Raw genomic sequence first — 16559 nt, 5'->3', positions numbered from 1 at the left:
ATACACAAACACAGTAGTAATAATACAAACAAATGGATGCTGATTTTGATGGAAGGAAAAAAGAGGGATCAAATATAGTGGTAACGAGCTGCACGTCGATTGGTATGGGTGATTGATGTTGGGGATAAAGGTTCATCTTCATCATCTTGGATCGTTGTTGGATAAGTGCTGACTTGGCTATCAGGGCGACGCATTTGAGAAAAGGCTTGAGCGAGATAATTGTATTTCGAAAGACGTCGATCCGGCGACGCTGTTGTTGTTGTAGAAGATGGTGATGCCATAGTAGAGTGGTATATAGGTGATGTTGAATTAGGCTGCTTTTGTTGACGAGATGACATGGCAGCTGCTGTGGGTGGAGCCAAATAAGTGGGTGATGGATGATTGTATTGCTTTACACCTTGTATTGCTGGTGATGGAGACGAGGGTGGAGGTGGAGGTGAAGGTGTTGGAGGATGAAGACGAGGTGCTTCAATCACCATGGGAACAACACCACCACCACCAGGAGATGCATCATAGTTGTTGTAAGAAGAACGAGTGCTGATCACCATGGATGGAGTAATACCTCGCCCTGGATTGAACTTTTTGCCTTGTCGTCTTTTTCGTCGCATCAAGATAATCACCAATGCTAATCCACCAATAACGACCACTGCTGCTCCAACAATGATGCCTACTAATGCACCTGTTCCCAATCCATTTCCATCATTATCAGCTGTACTACTCGTTGACGATGATGAGGATGCTGTGTTGTCAAGGGATACGGATGATGTTGGCGTGACAACCGTTACTCCGTTTGAGGATAATGATGATGAAGGTTCAGTGGGTGCTGCATTGATGGATGGTTGTGTTGATAATGAATGGCGTGGTGGTAATGATGATGCTGATCCAAAAAGACTTGAAAGGTTGACATCGGTCAAGTTGCCGGTGAAACTAGCGCTTGGTAGAATATACGTCGATCCTTCCTTTACTGGAGGAGGAGGAGGAAGAAAACGTCTGTGTGTTAATATCTCATTTCTTTGATCCACACATCAAAGCATCAATACAACTTACCACTCTCTATCAGAATGCACTATCATATTCCAGGAAGACATTGTATATATCAGTGGATGAATGAACGCGATAGAAACAAAGAGGAAAACAAAGAGATCAACTTACCAAAAGCGACAAAAAGGGAAACAAGAGGAAGGGGTGAAACCACCACCAATGATATATGCATGTGTTAGTGTACCTGCTGTGTGCATTGCATGCCACATTACGAGTCAACTTACGAGCCAATGTAGGAGTAATGCAGATCAGCAATGGCCATGACCAGCCTGTTGACATTGTAAAGGAACGAGGAAGAGCCATATGAAAAAAAGAGTCTGGGACAGGTAGCACAAGCGTTAATTGATTTCATTCCACATCCTAAACAAAGGCACACACAGGTAAAGTTAGCATCCATCAGGGTGCACAAAGCGCTTCCTCCTCTGAGTAACGAACAAAAATGAGAGAACAAAGGAAAAGTGAACGATATTCCGATCAAGCTAGTCTCAAATAGGTTTGGTAGACAAACCTTCTGCTGCTATGAATCTGGATCCACTTCTTGTCAATGTCATCATAATATCAATGCACAATAAATAACAACGACAACTGAGTATGTATCCATAGTGAACACATTACCCATAAATGTGGATGTCAACAGCAACCTGATGGTGTTGTGTGTACGTGATGGGTGGATCTATGTGCAACATACATGCCATAGTGAAATAGGTTGCTAAGCAGTAAAGATTTTTTACCACGCAATAACGCTTGTGATATTACAGTGAGGAGAAATAGCCTTTGTGCGGCGCGATGCAGGCGATCATCCCTTATTGCATACATTATTGGATATACAGGGGGTATATACGCATGATTAATAGCTGGGCATTTGATGGCTGCCATACGAACCAGCAACATTAAGAGAGATAATAGAGCTAAATGTATGAGGCAATTGACAAGGAATCAAGCGAATAGCATTTACCATCAAGCTAGCGGCGCTCGTGTGATGCGCATTAACTTCATGCGTCTGCGGACAAGCTCGAATCATTATACCCATCTTGCAATGAATATCACCAAAGCTAAGGTTTATTACTACAATGATCGCCAGCAGATTGTTTTGTCAATAGGATAGACCCGGAGTTGAGAGATCTCTAATAAAGACAAGTGGATTAGCATCATCATGGCATAATAGTCGTATGTCAAAAATAACAGCATTACCTCGGTGATGATAGCCTTGTTGGTTAAACTTGGACATACATCATCGCCACCAGTGATAGAACAACTTCCTTCTGCTTGCTGCAGGTCATATGCTTCTTGAGGCTCAGCATTCAACGCTTGCCACATCCACTGCTTTTCAATGACCTGCTGCATCATTATTGGGTCAACAAGTAATATTATCATCAGCACATGTCGACCCTCTCCACTAGTAGAGCATCGGCATTCAATGACAAACCTAATCATCAGAAGCTATGCATATGACAACCCGCATCAGCCAAGGTTCGATGCATGGTATTACGTGGGGTTAAAGATTCGCACTTTATTACTTGCTTTCAATCCAAGCATACGTGACCTTGACTACTACCCGAACTTGATCCCCTTTCTCTCGATCCAAGCAACAGTATTACTTTGATGGGAACTCTTAACAGTGGTATGATACAAGGTACGCTCATGCGGTTATAGTCATTGCGTGCTTTTATTTTGTTTACGACGACGATCACATGCATGATGTGCATTAAGGGATGAATCGAGGAGGAGGGGGGAATGGCAACATACGTAGTAGTAGTAATAATAAAGCAGTAATAGATGCAGGGAAGGGATGCTACTAACGGCTGGATCAAGAGCTTTTTAAGATCATTGTCCATATCCCATGGCTCCCACGACAATATATTGCCAAAGAGAAGGGGGAATAGAACAAGTTGTTTAGTGTAACCTATCATACACAAGCTTTCTTTACCAAGCACCTATTGCATTGAAACCAAGTTAACACCGATCCACCAGATGGGGAATTCCAATAGATCAACAAGCTATTCAGGTACATGATATCATGTAAAGAGATCGATAGACATGACAAAGAGAAGCAAGGGATAAGAATGACAAAACTTGTACATGTTCTTTTTCAATCACCTACGTACTCCTCGTTCTTCGTTCCCATCATCCAACAACAACACCACACTCTTGTTCTTCTTTAATTGCTCCGCCTTTTTGTACACCCCTCCCCTTTTCCCCTTTCTTTTCCTTCTTCTTCTCAACTTCATATGGCTCGTCCAAGCTCATCGTCTCTCGCATCACCTTCCAGTATAGTCGGTGTCCATTACAAAGTCGGTCGCAAAATCGGCGAAGGCAGCTTTGGCATCATTTACGAAGGCATGTTCTATTGCATTTTCCCCACCCCTCAACCTCCTCAAGTGGTTGTGTATACAAAAAAAAAGAGATAGAGAGAGATAAAGCACACACATACACCAGACCAGACAATTCATTGTTTTGTTCGCAACCCTACACAGGCACCAATCTCATTAGCAACCAACAGATCGCCATCAAGTTTGAGTCTCGAAAGTCTGAAGCACCCCAGTTGCGTGACGAATATCGTACCTACAAGATCCTTTCTGGTGTTGGTATGTGTGTCAAGGAGATGTGGAAGTAAGCACGAGTTTTAACATGTGGGGTTGACTACTATAATAGATGGGATACCAGCAGCTTACTATTTTGGACAAGATGGGATGTACAACGTATTGGTGCTTGATCTACTTGGTCCTAGTCTTGAAGATTTATTCGACATGTGCTCTAGACGCTTTAGCGTCAAGACCGTTGCCATGTTGGCACGGAGTATGGTACGTCGCCGTTGATCTGATGATGGATCGGAGAGGTGAATGGGCGAGGGGGGCCGTGCACGGTGTATATGTAATAATACGCAACCTAGATCAGTCGAGTGCAAAGCATTCATGAACGCAATCTCATCTACCGAGATATCAAGCCGGACAATTTTCTTATCGGTCGACCGAATACGGATCTTGCCAACAAGGTGTTCATGGTTGATTTTGGCATGGCAAAACAGTATCGGGATCCAAAGACAAAACAGCACATTCCTTATCGAGAACGCAAAAGCCTTTCTGGTACAGCACGATACATGAGCATCAATACCCATCTTGGACGAGGTACTTTTTTTCTCTCTTTCACACACACATGCCCTATATATATATATAACACACACATCTCTCTTGTAGAGCAATCTAGACGTGATGATCTTGAATCCCTTGGTCATGTGTTTATGTACTTTTTACGAGGATCCCTTCCATGGCAAGGACTCAAGGCTGCCACCAACAAGCAAAAGTATGAAAAGATTGGTGAAAAGAAGCAAACGACCATGATCAAGGATCTGTGTTCTGGTTTCCCAGGTAAGATAACAAGATCTTATCGCAACACGTATCATCCAACTCGCTCTCTCTCACACAATATCGTAACCCCGCCTTAGAGGAGTTTGCTATATACATGCAGTATGTCCGCAAGCTCGGTTTTGATGAGACTCCCGATTACGACTTTTTACGCGACTTGTTCACCAAAGCACTCAACAATCTCGGTGATATCGATGATGGTGTTTATGATTGGATGTTGTTGAATGATGGAAAGGGATGGGAGGTAGGTGCAAATGTATGTACGTTGCCTTGACAACAAAACTCATCTCGATGGTTGTAGTCACGACGAAACCGGCATCATCATCATCACCATAATCATCATGCTGGTGCTGGCAACAACCATGGCCATCAAACCGATCTTGTGCGTAATTCGACGACACGTGCACGACACTCGAAGCAAGCCCAACCTCATCAACAACAGCTGCAGCAAGACCAAACGTTGTATCAACAAGCACCGCGTAAACGAGGATTTTGGCGTTCTGTGGGGTCCTTCTTCAAGTGCTCTTCTTGTTGCAATTAGGAGGAATCTAATAATAATGAAACGACAATGACACCATCCATCACTACTTGCACTTTTTTCACAATCGCAACCACGTTCACTCACTTCAAGCACGCACGCACACACACACACACACAATCACAATCTATACGAGTACAATCTTACACACTTATTCCTACGATCTAGTTTCCTTTTTCAATCTTTTCATAAACATGGATGCAGGGGCATGACACGCATAACAAAGAGAGCCAATTTACAAGTGATACAGAGGTTGTCGATTGTATTAAAAGAGAAAAGAGTAAACAATGCAAGGGATTGAAGGTTGAAAAAAGGTAAGCTCCAGGCATGAATTATATACAGTAAAAGAAAGAATGTGTGAGTAAGCTCTTGTATGCTTCAACGATGGTGGGTGATTATATATGTGTATGGGGTAATGGTTAGTGAGGATATGTAATGCGGATTGAACAATGATTCTAATAGGTGGGAGGTTGCATCAGCTGAGAAATATGTTGGGGTACTTGGTCCGCATAGTATCGCCACTCTGGGTGGTTGTATAATTTGAGAGTATCACTTCTTTGCCACTTGTCGTAGTCTATGGATGGGAGAGGAATACAATGTGAGTTATAGAGAGATCATCTTTTTTTTGTTGTTGTGAGCTTACCAATAGAAGAAGGATGATGCAATTTGGATTGCACTTCACGCTCAAGCAAGTTGGCGGCACATGAGACGTCACGATGGATTTGGAGATTATAAAACTTGGCAGGCATTTGGATACAACTAAATCCTGATTTGTAAACCAGATACGAGAGTGCGGCTTGATCTTGTCGGTGGTTGGCGCGAGATGAACCAGGCGGAGCAATGCATCGTTTGTCGAGACCACATTCGTACCACGCATCAATAATGTCACTACGCACCGTAGCATTATCCGCATCAAAGCCAATGGCAGCACCATTGCAGTTGGCATAGCGTGCATAGGTCTTTGGATCTTCCTTGTAATAAGCAAACATGCCAGGGTGCGTCCAGCGACCCATGGTGGCAACGCTGCGTGGACTCCAAAATCCATGACGTCGTCGCACCACATGATGAATGTTTTCCAAAAAGTCAGTGGTGACCATATTGCCGGCATCCAGCCAAATCAAAACGCCACCGTATCGTTCAGCAGCTTCATGTACGATGCCCGTTTTCCATGCATATTCGCCAGCATTGATCGCCACGTCCCAAAAGCGGGGATACTTGAAATAGTCAAACGTCACAAGGTCGTCAATCAACCCGTTTTGTTGCAGCTGATCAAGAATGGGTAGCTGTGTACGGTTCATGCCAATATTGTATACCACCACACGAGGAAAATGCTCAACATCAGGTCGTAGGTCGTTCAATGCATACAAGAAACTCTCAAGTGCACACAAATGGTTGGCACTAGACGCCGTCACAATCGTATAAGGAAATGATTTTGGACGACTGTTGCTGCTGCTGCTGATGCTCGATTGGTCGTTGTCGTGCTGCTGTTGTTGATTCTCGTTGTTGTTGTTGTTGTTGCTTTGTTCGACAAGTGTTTCCTCTGGCATCGGGAAAACTGTATCATCGCATGTCACATCGGTGCAAACTAATAGCCAAATTAGCCCACGGTAGATAAGCGCTTATTATAGGTATATACCTTGTTGCCATTGATACATGGTATCCACGCCAAATGAATAAAGAAGAAAGACGCCAAGTAGCATCACCAGCAGGACAATTATCCCTGTTCTTCTACGAGCTGGTGCAGGACGTGAAGCAGCTGCGGGAGGGGTGGTGGAAAGGCCCATCGTAAAGCAAAAGGAAGAAAAGAGGGAGAGAGGGAAAAACGGTTAGGAAGGAAAAGAAAAGCAAGAGTGGGCGCAGCTTCGCTCCTCCTGCCATTGAGACTGAGAAGGTTGCTATTTGTACTCTAGCAGTACTATAAAAAGGTCTATGTGCTTCGTGTAACACTGTAGACTTTTGCTCAGCCTCCAGCATATGGATGCCGACATTTTTTCATTGCCATCATCATCGCCGCCATCGTCATGTTTGAGACAGCAATTGAAGCTCAATGTTGTAGGGTGGTCGCCATTGAATTATAATCCTGTCATTCCCTTTTCCATGGTAACCTGCATGACGCCACAAACATTTGCAAGGGGTGTTTTGCATTAAAATTGCATGCATGCTTTCTCTTATCCAACCTAGAACTTTTGTCCTATCTCCACCTCTCCCTCTCTCTCTCTCTCTACCATATCAGTACCACCCATTTCTCTCTTACCAAAAATAACAAACCTTGTGAGCAATTCTTTTGATTAGCCACATGTAAACGTTGTATACATTCCTTGTCGTACAAGATGGCTTTGTTGAATGGCAAGCGTTTTCCCGACAATTGCCCCTGGGAATATATATGGCTACAACTTCTAAACACAATGCATCTCTTTTTTGCAACCGTGCTTTGATACAACACGATGTGCACTCAAGCTATGACATGGTAATTTATCTTGATTTGACTTAACAGCTATGCATGATTATATTGCAATTGAAGCTCAACAACAAGCAACAACGTCGTCCTTTGTGCTGGGAACCAAGGCAACGTTGCATGACTGATGGGGAAGTTGTTGGGCATGTGAAAGAAATTATGCCTAATGCCTTTTCCGTAAGATGTAAACCTATACATGCCATCATCCAATTATAGGTGAATCCTCAAAGGGGTCACGTATCGCTACGACTGGTACAACATGACATGTAGCAACAATCAAGGAGTAGCTATAATGATAGAAGGTAAAAGACGTACGTGACATGCATTAAGAAAATTGGGGCCCTTGATGCAAACAATGCACGTACCATCTTGACGCCTCCAGCCGAAAGAAATGCTGTCATTTCTCGACCTTCGGATTCACAACCCATACCGTATTTGGACTTGGAAGTCTCTTTCTTCTTTCAGGAGAACTTAATTTCATAACCTGGTATGATAAAACTATGATGATGGCGGTGCCAGATATGTGTAAAACCACCATGACGGGGTGTCAAAAGTCCTTGAGTCCATTCTTATCCTTAGTTGTACAGCACCTCCGTCATCGTATATACCCTATCGCCATCCAATTGCGACACCCTCTGTTTAACCACAAAGTGTGTTGCCAGCACTCTAAAATCTCAATCCATTGAAAATCGATCATCAATCGCCTTTTATTAAAGATCAATAGGGAAAGCTATTTGCTCGAATCACAAATCGGGAACATGTGCTACGATGCATTTTCCTTCGTTCTCCCTTTTTTCCTTATCATCACCGCACTTGGTTTATCGTAGCACTTACATGAACCGATTCAGCAACCAATTGACAATCAATTATAGCCGTTACTTTTCCATACCAAGTCATAGGATTGTCAACCATGAACCTTAAAGTGGCATGCTTTGAGCGATGCCATACTTTAATAGCTTCAACCGAGGATGCGTGTATTGAAAACTCGTTGACATGACGCTTGATGTGTGGAGCAGGTTTGGTTATTGAGAATGCTGCGGTGTTGGATAAAAATGATGCAGCTATGGATAGTCTAAAGGTTATAGTCAAACGCAGCAAAGCAGGTATCTTCCCAAGTTGGCCTCATGCAAAGATGGATCGTAGGCTACTAGATGGCCACAATGAATGGTGGGCGATACTTTAGCTGGAAGCCGTCATCATATCATCGACAAAGCTGCCATGAACTTCCCTTTTTGAAACGGCCACACTCTCAAGCATCCTCGAACAACGTCTTGTTTCGGGCAATTTGGACGCAACAAGCAGATGGATGTCATTGTTTGATGAAGGCACCCTCTCAATCTATCAACACCACGCCAACCATGTACATAAAAGATGTGGACGCATGCATCTCTTTCTTCCACCATACCACTCTTTCATTGCTGAGACCTTCAAAACATAAGTGTACGTACGTACCTCATTCCTTACAACCTAGTAGACTAGGTCTAATCTCTGTTGGCTATAAGTGGTATCTCATTGTTATTCTACTTCCATTGTTTTCGTGGTTGTCATTGTAACATTCGGCTCTTTTATTAAGGTAAAACCTAATCCTATAGCTGAATGAGACCCTGTTTGTTGACTTGAATGAGACTTCGGGAACACACGTGATTGGTAACAGTGCATGATGAGGTTGTATGTAGAGTCTCTATTGAACCAAGTGAGGTAGTATTATCCTTCAATACGCACCGACTAGCAAGGTCTTTGTCACGCCCTAGGGTCGACGAATGTATCCCAATGTCCTACAACCTCCTACGACTAAGCGAGTGTCTTCATACATTTCTGTCAAGCTGTATTGAGCAATGCATTGGTATGGTTAGAAGCGATCACAAAGGTTAGCATTGGTGTGTGTTCAGGTTATCGGGATTTGTATTTCCAATCCACCAAACCCTCTCTTGAGTTCGCCACGTTGAAGTGCTTCTTTCAACTCCATCTCACCATCATGGCGCGTTCCCGCATTACCACACTTCTTCTCGCTCTTTTTGTCGTCCTTTCCACCGTTTCTTATGTCTCGGCCAAGAAGGGTCCTCTTGTAACCAATAAGGGTACGTTGTCGCCATGTACGCGCGTGTGTAGTTTCTCTCATGGCTGACATTGGTAGTCTAGTCTACTTTGATATCAAGCAAGGTGACGAAGACCTCGGTCGTATCGTTGTTGGATTGTATGGCAAGGTAAAATGAATATAGCCTTTATGTGTATGATGATTTCGATAAGCTAACATGGATACAATGTATAGACCGTTCCCAAGACTGCTGAAAACTTTAGAGCTTTGGCTACTGGCGAAAAGGGTTATGGTTACAAGGGATCCAAGTTCCATCGCGTTATCAAGCAATTCATGATCCAAGGTGGTGATTTCACTAATGGTGATGGTACTGGTGGCAAGTCTATCTATGGTGGCAAGTTTGAGGATGAGAACTTCAAGTTGCAGCACACTGGACCTGTAAGTAAATCGCCATCATTGCTTGTAGCAGGAGAATTAAACATTTTGTAAAGGGTGTCCTCTCGATGGCTAATGCTGGCAAGAACACCAACGGCTCTCAATTCTTTATTACCACTGTCAAGACCTCTTGGTTGGATGGTCGTCACGTTGTCTTTGGCAAGGTGATCGAAGGTATGGATGTTGTGGAAGCCATTGAAAAGACCAAGACCAATCGCCGTGATAAGCCTGAAGTGGATATTGTCATTGCTGATTCAGGCGAACTTCCTGTCGAGGAGATCCAGCATATTGAATTGTAGACAATAGAAATTTGCCAATGAAACAAAGAAAGCTATTTATGGATGCCAAGAATGTCTTGTGTTATATAATCAACGATTCTTCTGGAAAGATGAGGAGTGTTGTCATTGAATTGCTAAGCAGCAGCAGCAGCAGCAGCAATCGCGTTGTGTGGGTTACCAGTGAGAAGCGGGCCTAGCTTCTTTTGATAAAGTCAACCCCTTTCTTTATTCTTCCTTCCTTTCATTCATTCACACACACCCACACACTCGAGTACACTGGATTCACGTAGCAGAGAAAAGTATGGGCCTGGTGGGGTATTCGCCATACCTCGGTTGAAACCTCTTCCAGCAGCCAAGCAATGCGCAGAATGTCGTGCCACCTTCAATCTATTCCGTCCAAAGTACCATTGCTACTCATGTGGTAAGGTTGATCTCGACAAGACCCCTTCATCTCGTCATTAACGCCTGTATAGGTAGCGTGGTATGTGCACCTTGCTCAAGTCACCGACGTGTTATCCCCAAGTTTGGTTACAACAAGTAGGTTGCTATGGCTATCATTCTCTTTGTCTCTCTCGCTTATTCTTTCCTTTCCATTCCTTTGTATAAGCCCTGTACGGTGTTGCAACACATGTGACACATTGATCCAAATGCAGCAAATGAATTCAGCAAGCTTATTGCAAATGTCATCCAAGCAATTGAAAAACTATATCCGAGCATACAATCTATCAGCAAAGGCAGCCATTGAGAAGGATGATCTTGTACGCATCATCTTGAATACCCGACCTATATCCAATGATAGCGAAATCTATTACAGAAATCATCGTCATGAGCAACTTCCAATATCACCTCCTCAAGGAAACGACACCGGCAGTAATGGTGCATCATCCACTATATCTCAAATGTTCAATGATCTCTTCAGCGGTGGCGGTGGTGGGAGTAGCAGCAGTAACAGTGGTTCAAATAATGGACAAAGGGAAGCAGAGCGTCAACGACGTCAACAAGAGGAGAGGATTCGACAACAACAACGTCAACGACGTATGGAGGAGGAGAGAATCCGACAACAACGGGCTCATGAACAACATCAACGACGCCAAGAAGAGGAGAGGATGCGGCAACAACAAGCTCATGAACAACAACGCCAACGACGTCAAGAAGAGGAAAGGATCCGACAACAACAACAACAGCAATCAACGCGTAAAGAAGATACCGTTTCAGTGGATGAGATGATTTTATCCAAAATGGATCCAAAAACATTATCCGTCAAGACACTCAAAGCTATTTTACGAGCGAATTTCGTCGAGCAATCGCATGCTTTGGAGAAATCGGATTTGGTATCTCGTGTCCAGTGGTTGATTGATGAACGACGAAAGGAATTATCAGCCAACGACCAAGCACCTGTGAACGATGATTCATTGTGCCGGATATGCTGCGACGCTCAACAAAACTGCGTCTTTTTGGATTGTGGCCATATGGTGACATGTATGGATTGCGGAAAACAGGTAAACGACATTGTGGATGAGAAAAAAGAGAGTCATTATCTCATGACATGTTTTGGAATATAGCTTGTTTCGAGCAAGAATGAATGTCCCATTTGTCGTGAACCAATCCTCAAGCTTGTCCATGTTTTCCGCTCATGATCCAGGAGCTTGAATCAAGGAGCTTTTCACACACTGAATCGGAGCAGCCGCGTTGTCTGATCTTGTTACGTATAATACACATTCTCCCCAAAGCTTATAGAAGGAGATGTCAAGGAGTGTTTCTGTACATACTATATAAACCCATTTTGCATCCTCTTTTTCCCCTGCCCACACGTATTTCTACTTTGTTTCACATATGCATCTGTCAAAGAAAGGTTTTATTGCTTGTTGCCTCGCTACCTTTGCTACGCAATGCACCATGTCCAATGGCATCCAGTCTGTGGATCAACAATTTAATATCACATCTCCTCTTGACCATGGGGTGTATGTAGCTGCCCAAAAGCTACCCATTACTTATGTGCTTCTTGGTGATTCGAGCGGCTTGGAGCTCAACATTTACATGAAGCCTGTCGATGTCAATGCTACGACTGTTGTGGTTGCACAAAAGGCGGATGTTTCCGAAGATGCCTCGTCCATTGTAACCATTGATAACAAGACCTATTGGCAACATTCTTACAATTACGAGATCCCACAAGCAACGCAAGCCGGTTCTTATGAGGTAGGTAATAGCTCATTCTTTTGTTAAGGTGAAAGCTAAGCACATTTATTAGGTTGTTTTTGAATCTGTCAACTCGCAAGAGAACACATCTGTGCCTATCACTATTCGTCCTTTTGTTGCGACATCATCACCATGCCCTTCACCCACGGGTTCCTCGTCTGCATCTGCAAGTCCCAATCCAGGAGATGGTGAATCATCAGGTGCAAGTCGCAAGGTCAACGCATGTGTCGTATTGGCTGGCTTTGCAATGTTCACTAGCTTCTTTTTTTGATATCACATATACTCGTAATCCGATGTAAATTGAATACAATAATAATAATGTCTTTTATTGCCGCAAGGATTCAACAAGAGCCGTGGACATGACACTAAGGATCTTGGAACATGCATCAATACATTGACTAACTGCCTATAATAAGAGATGGTTGTCAGCACATGTTTATCAAGGAGAGTAAAAAGAATAGGAGGAAAGGGTACTTGCCTGTGATACAATGGCTGGATCAGATTGTCCGGTTTGTACAATGTGGGTCACCTCATTTAATGATGGCATATATGAAAGCACCATGGATCCATCCCTTTGCTTTTCCTCATTCTCCGTTCCATCCATAATGATTTGGTCCTTGGCAAACAACTAAACATCCATGGTATTAATAAGGGGTGTGTGTGTGTTTGTGTGTTCCATCTCCCATCGACTTACAGCTGAACATGCAGTGACTTGATCCAACATCTCGATACCAGCATCGGCTAAGGCTGTACTAGCAGCAATGATAGCAGCAGCAAGACATGAGCTTGTACCATCATTCTCAAGGACTGTGATATAGACGTCGATGGCTGACTTTGGTAGTAGTTCTAATCGGACAGCGGGTGTCAATGCTTGTACAAGTGTATTGGAGAGCCCCTTTTCTTCAGCGTCCTGTAATCATGTATATGAGCACATCCATCCCAGCTTTTATCAAATCTCTCGTTTCTTACCCGCATATGACCCCGTCGTTTTGCGCATGAAAATGTAGCAAACTTGAATTCGCAATTCAATGTGCCGTTATTTGAAAATCCGGATCGTTTCAGTTGACGAGGACCGTATCTAGAGGGCGAGTGTCAATCCTATAATACATACTCACATAACGCGCGCGCGTGTGTATCTATCCATCCCACTTACACTGCACACACAGCCTTCGTATTGCCCATTTCAATATATGCTGATCCATTGGCTTGATTCACAAGACCTGTCTTTAGGACTGCAATGAAGAAAGAAGTATAAGCGATCGCGTCTTGCTATAGTCATCAGCAGCAGTGAGTCTTACAAATAGGTCGTAGATCGTGTGCACATCGCTGATCAGCTCGTTTGTTTTGTTCATTGAATAAAGGAGGTGTTGCTGGTACATTCTTCAAGAGAGGAGGGACACTTTGCTCGGGGCCATTAACACGTTTCCGATCCATGGTTATCCGTTTGAAAAAGATAAAGAGAGAGTAGTGTGTGAGTGAGTGAAAGAGAATTTACGTCCAAGAGGAAGCCACACCACCTCCGCCTATAACCCATCATCCCCATCATCATCATCACCCTCAAATTGTAGCATGATCAATAGCAATAATAATATAGAATAGTATTCGATGATATACAACAAGGTCATAGACTAATCGAGATAGTATGTATCATGATGATTTAAAAGAAACCTACACAATGCATTTCTCAGCTTGTCAGTAAACGCCACGTGCATGTGAAACCTCATTTTGACTCTTTACCATGATGGCCATGGTGTCCATGGTGATGTCCATGATGTCCATGGTGTCCGTGATGTTTGCCACCCACTATAGGAATAGAAATCATGTGAGCAGTCAACACTACAAGCCATGTTCACTTCCACTTACTAAGAGAACCAATCAAGCCGCTTGCTCCTCCTTGATGGTGGTGTCCACCTCCTCCAAACAAGGATCCAAAACCACCAGATGGTGGAGGGGGAGGTGGTGGATAGTAGCCACCCTTTTTAGAATGAATGTAAGTATCATGGCAACATGGAAGTTCATAATCTCGTATACCTGGTGATAATGATGTCCTCCTCCACCTCCGCCGTGATGATGGTTGCCAAGCATTTTACCTGCTGCAAATCTATAGAGACCCCAAGGGTGAGTATGTCTCACGTGCTCATGTTATATGTAATGTAAAGGAAAAAGACTCACCCTACCAAGCTACCAGCCAAAGCACTTCCTGCCGAGAATCCACCACCGCCTTGATTCAAATTTAAGGGTGTGTGTGTAAGCGATATTGTTGTACTACAGTAACCCAAAATCTATTCTTACCTGATCCGTGATGACCACCACCACCCATTACACCAGATAGCATGGATCCAAGACCTCTTTCATCAGCACCACCTGCTTGTTGCTGTTGTTGTTGTTGGGGTGCATAGTTTTGATGAGGTGCATAACCTTGTTGTTGTGATGGATACCCCATTTGACCACCACCACCACCTGCATAGCTACTTGCTTCACCAGCAGGGGCACTGCCACCACCAGCAGCCGATGGCATCGTAGGCATTTCCCATTGTGTCCTTCCAGTAGAGACTTCCACAAAGTAATATCGTTGATGGTTTGGATCCCAAACAGCTTGCCTATAAACATATAAGAATATGAATAAAAGGAAACGATCCAGTCAACATGACATGTTCCATAGGATCCATTGCTAACTTACCATCCTGCTGGCACTGAAGGTGGGGGCGATTGCATTGCTGGATTCATTTCGAGATGAGAAAAGGGAAAACGGAGAAAGGTTAGAAAGAACAATAGTCGCTTGGCGATACTAAGTACACTAAATGACAAGCAATCAAATGACCAATTGGGTAAGCGCCCTATCCTACTACTACTGCTTTGCTGCTGCTGCATACAACCTATTCAAAGCAGAGATAAATTTATACATCAGGCTTGGCATCTTCCCCTTGAGCTTGCGACCATCCATCAGGATGTCCCTTCACCATGACCCAAGTGTATGTCAATCCTTTTGTTCGCCGACAAGATTGATAACCTTTAGCTTAATGATCGGCGTAGAGAATAGGTAATGACGTAGTACAAGCTATTCTCGTTGCTGTGCTGTATGTGTATCTATCATTCATTTGTTCATTGGCTCTATGAATCCGATATTGGGATTGCAATTGGATGGGGCATTGGTGATCATGTAAAAGCATCCACAATAAGATGTATGTAGCCGAAATCGAACCGAGTTAGAAGGTGCTGAGCATTCTTTTCTTTTGTACACACTCATTTTGTATCTCGCACATTTACTAAACGAATCCATTCTTAATATCGAGATGTAGGTACACTGAACCATACATGGGGAGATGGTGGGATGGATTTAATGATCTAGTAGTAGCATGCATAATAAATCACCTCTATCTACATCTTCAAAGGTGAATCATGAAGGATTGTCCCAAAACAAGCCCGTGGTATTAGTATGGAAGTGGCTGTAAATTCTACCTTAGTGAATCACGTACTTACGATGTCAATAAAGGATAATTTGCCATCAATAAAGATCATACATGACCTATTGCAACGTTCTCAGCAAGAAGCTGCTACATCATTGTTGAGGTGATCTAAATTCGGAAGGAAGTCTCCGCTCTAGATGACCACCATCCGAGGTGGCGGTCCGTGCACATTCATTGTCCGAAGCTTCCATATCCAGCAAGTCAAAGGCGACCCGTTCTTTATGTCTGAGATTGCTCTGCAATACGTTATCCACGTGGGATTCAAGACGCCATTGGTATGTATCACTCATAGTTGAAATTAATGGAAGATTGAATGCACTCATGACCTTTCCCACATCATTGCCGCTATGATTCCAAGAGGTGTTTTAGGTTCATATCATATAGAGCAAGTAGTAGTAGTGGAAGGTTACAAAAAGACGATGCCATGACAAAGAATGAAAATTGGAGCTATAATCTAGCAACAAGGAAGAGAGGCTCATGCAACCTTCTTTCATTAGACACCACAGCGATCTCGTGATAGTTATCCTTGCTATCGTGACCATGGAAACAAAGATTTTATTGGTATCAAAGACAAGGTTGCCAAGGTTTTGTATTAATTACAACCAACACGTGGGTGGATATGACTTGTGGCATGCGTTTAGTAATGCACAGCAATGATACAGTGTGTGTGTGCCTTGGCTAGTTGCAAGATGAACAAATCGGGATTCAAGCAAACAACTGAGTCCGACATCATGGATTTTTGAGGAGGAGGA

General features: G+C 43.4%; 8 protein-coding genes across 8 annotated transcripts; 4 read left to right on the top strand and 4 right to left on the bottom strand.

The window, feature by feature from the left end:
- Nucleotides 1-68: 68 nt before the first annotated feature.
- Nucleotides 69-1344, bottom strand: O0I10_003505 (uncharacterized protein; the record flags this gene model as incomplete). Its single annotated transcript, XM_058483575.1, has 2 exons — nt 69-990; nt 1226-1344. 2 exons carry the CDS (start codon nt 1342-1344, stop codon nt 69-71), a joined length of 1041 nt encoding a protein of 346 aa, XP_058345774.1.
- Nucleotides 1345-3269: 1925 nt separating this feature from the next.
- O0I10_003504 (uncharacterized protein) lies at nt 3270-4944 on the top strand (the record flags this gene model as incomplete). The annotated part of the gene is made up of 7 exons (XM_058483574.1): nt 3270-3378; nt 3516-3626; nt 3694-3842; nt 3932-4166; nt 4236-4406; nt 4484-4647; nt 4705-4944. The coding sequence occupies 7 exons, from the start codon at nt 3270-3272 to the stop codon at nt 4942-4944; spliced, it is 1179 nt and encodes a 392-aa protein (XP_058345773.1).
- Nucleotides 4945-5396: 452 nt separating this feature from the next.
- On the bottom strand, nt 5397-6725 carry O0I10_003503 (uncharacterized protein; the record flags this gene model as incomplete). The annotated part of the gene is made up of 3 exons (XM_058483573.1): nt 5397-5515; nt 5585-6526; nt 6578-6725. The coding sequence occupies 3 exons, from the start codon at nt 6723-6725 to the stop codon at nt 5397-5399; spliced, it is 1209 nt and encodes a 402-aa protein (XP_058345772.1).
- Nucleotides 6726-9371: 2646 nt separating this feature from the next.
- On the top strand, nt 9372-10165 carry O0I10_003502 (peptidyl-prolyl cis-trans isomerase B; the record flags this gene model as incomplete). Its single annotated transcript, XM_058483572.1, has 4 exons — nt 9372-9474; nt 9536-9600; nt 9666-9869; nt 9923-10165. The coding sequence occupies 4 exons, from the start codon at nt 9372-9374 to the stop codon at nt 10163-10165; spliced, it is 615 nt and encodes a 204-aa protein (XP_058345771.1).
- Nucleotides 10166-10791: 626 nt separating this feature from the next.
- Nucleotides 10792-11781, top strand: O0I10_003501 (uncharacterized protein; the record flags this gene model as incomplete). Its single annotated transcript, XM_058483571.1, has 2 exons — nt 10792-11643; nt 11707-11781. 2 exons carry the CDS (start codon nt 10792-10794, stop codon nt 11779-11781), a joined length of 927 nt encoding a protein of 308 aa, XP_058345770.1.
- Nucleotides 11782-11977: 196 nt separating this feature from the next.
- O0I10_003500 (uncharacterized protein) lies at nt 11978-12611 on the top strand (the record flags this gene model as incomplete). Its single annotated transcript, XM_058483570.1, has 2 exons — nt 11978-12340; nt 12393-12611. The coding sequence occupies 2 exons, from the start codon at nt 11978-11980 to the stop codon at nt 12609-12611; spliced, it is 582 nt and encodes a 193-aa protein (XP_058345769.1).
- Nucleotides 12612-12665: 54 nt separating this feature from the next.
- Nucleotides 12666-13774, bottom strand: O0I10_003499 (uncharacterized protein; the record flags this gene model as incomplete). The annotated part of the gene is made up of 6 exons (XM_058483569.1): nt 12666-12746; nt 12819-12968; nt 13035-13250; nt 13310-13418; nt 13494-13572; nt 13639-13774. 6 exons carry the CDS (start codon nt 13772-13774, stop codon nt 12666-12668), a joined length of 771 nt encoding a protein of 256 aa, XP_058345768.1.
- Nucleotides 13775-14024: 250 nt separating this feature from the next.
- On the bottom strand, nt 14025-15067 carry O0I10_003498 (uncharacterized protein; the record flags this gene model as incomplete). Its single annotated transcript, XM_058483568.1, has 7 exons — nt 14025-14028; nt 14071-14143; nt 14204-14315; nt 14372-14441; nt 14513-14561; nt 14633-14940; nt 15021-15067. The coding sequence occupies 7 exons, from the start codon at nt 15065-15067 to the stop codon at nt 14025-14027; spliced, it is 663 nt and encodes a 220-aa protein (XP_058345767.1).
- Between the last annotated feature and the right edge of the window lie 1492 nt (nt 15068-16559).

The sequence above is a fragment of the Lichtheimia ornata genome, assembly GCF_029851405.1.
Source record: "Lichtheimia ornata isolate CBS 291.66 chromosome Unknown scaffold00011, whole genome shotgun sequence".
Taxonomy (NCBI): Eukaryota; Fungi; Mucoromycota; class Mucoromycetes; order Mucorales; family Lichtheimiaceae; genus Lichtheimia; species Lichtheimia ornata.
This window is presented reverse-complemented; position numbering and strand designations above follow the sequence as displayed.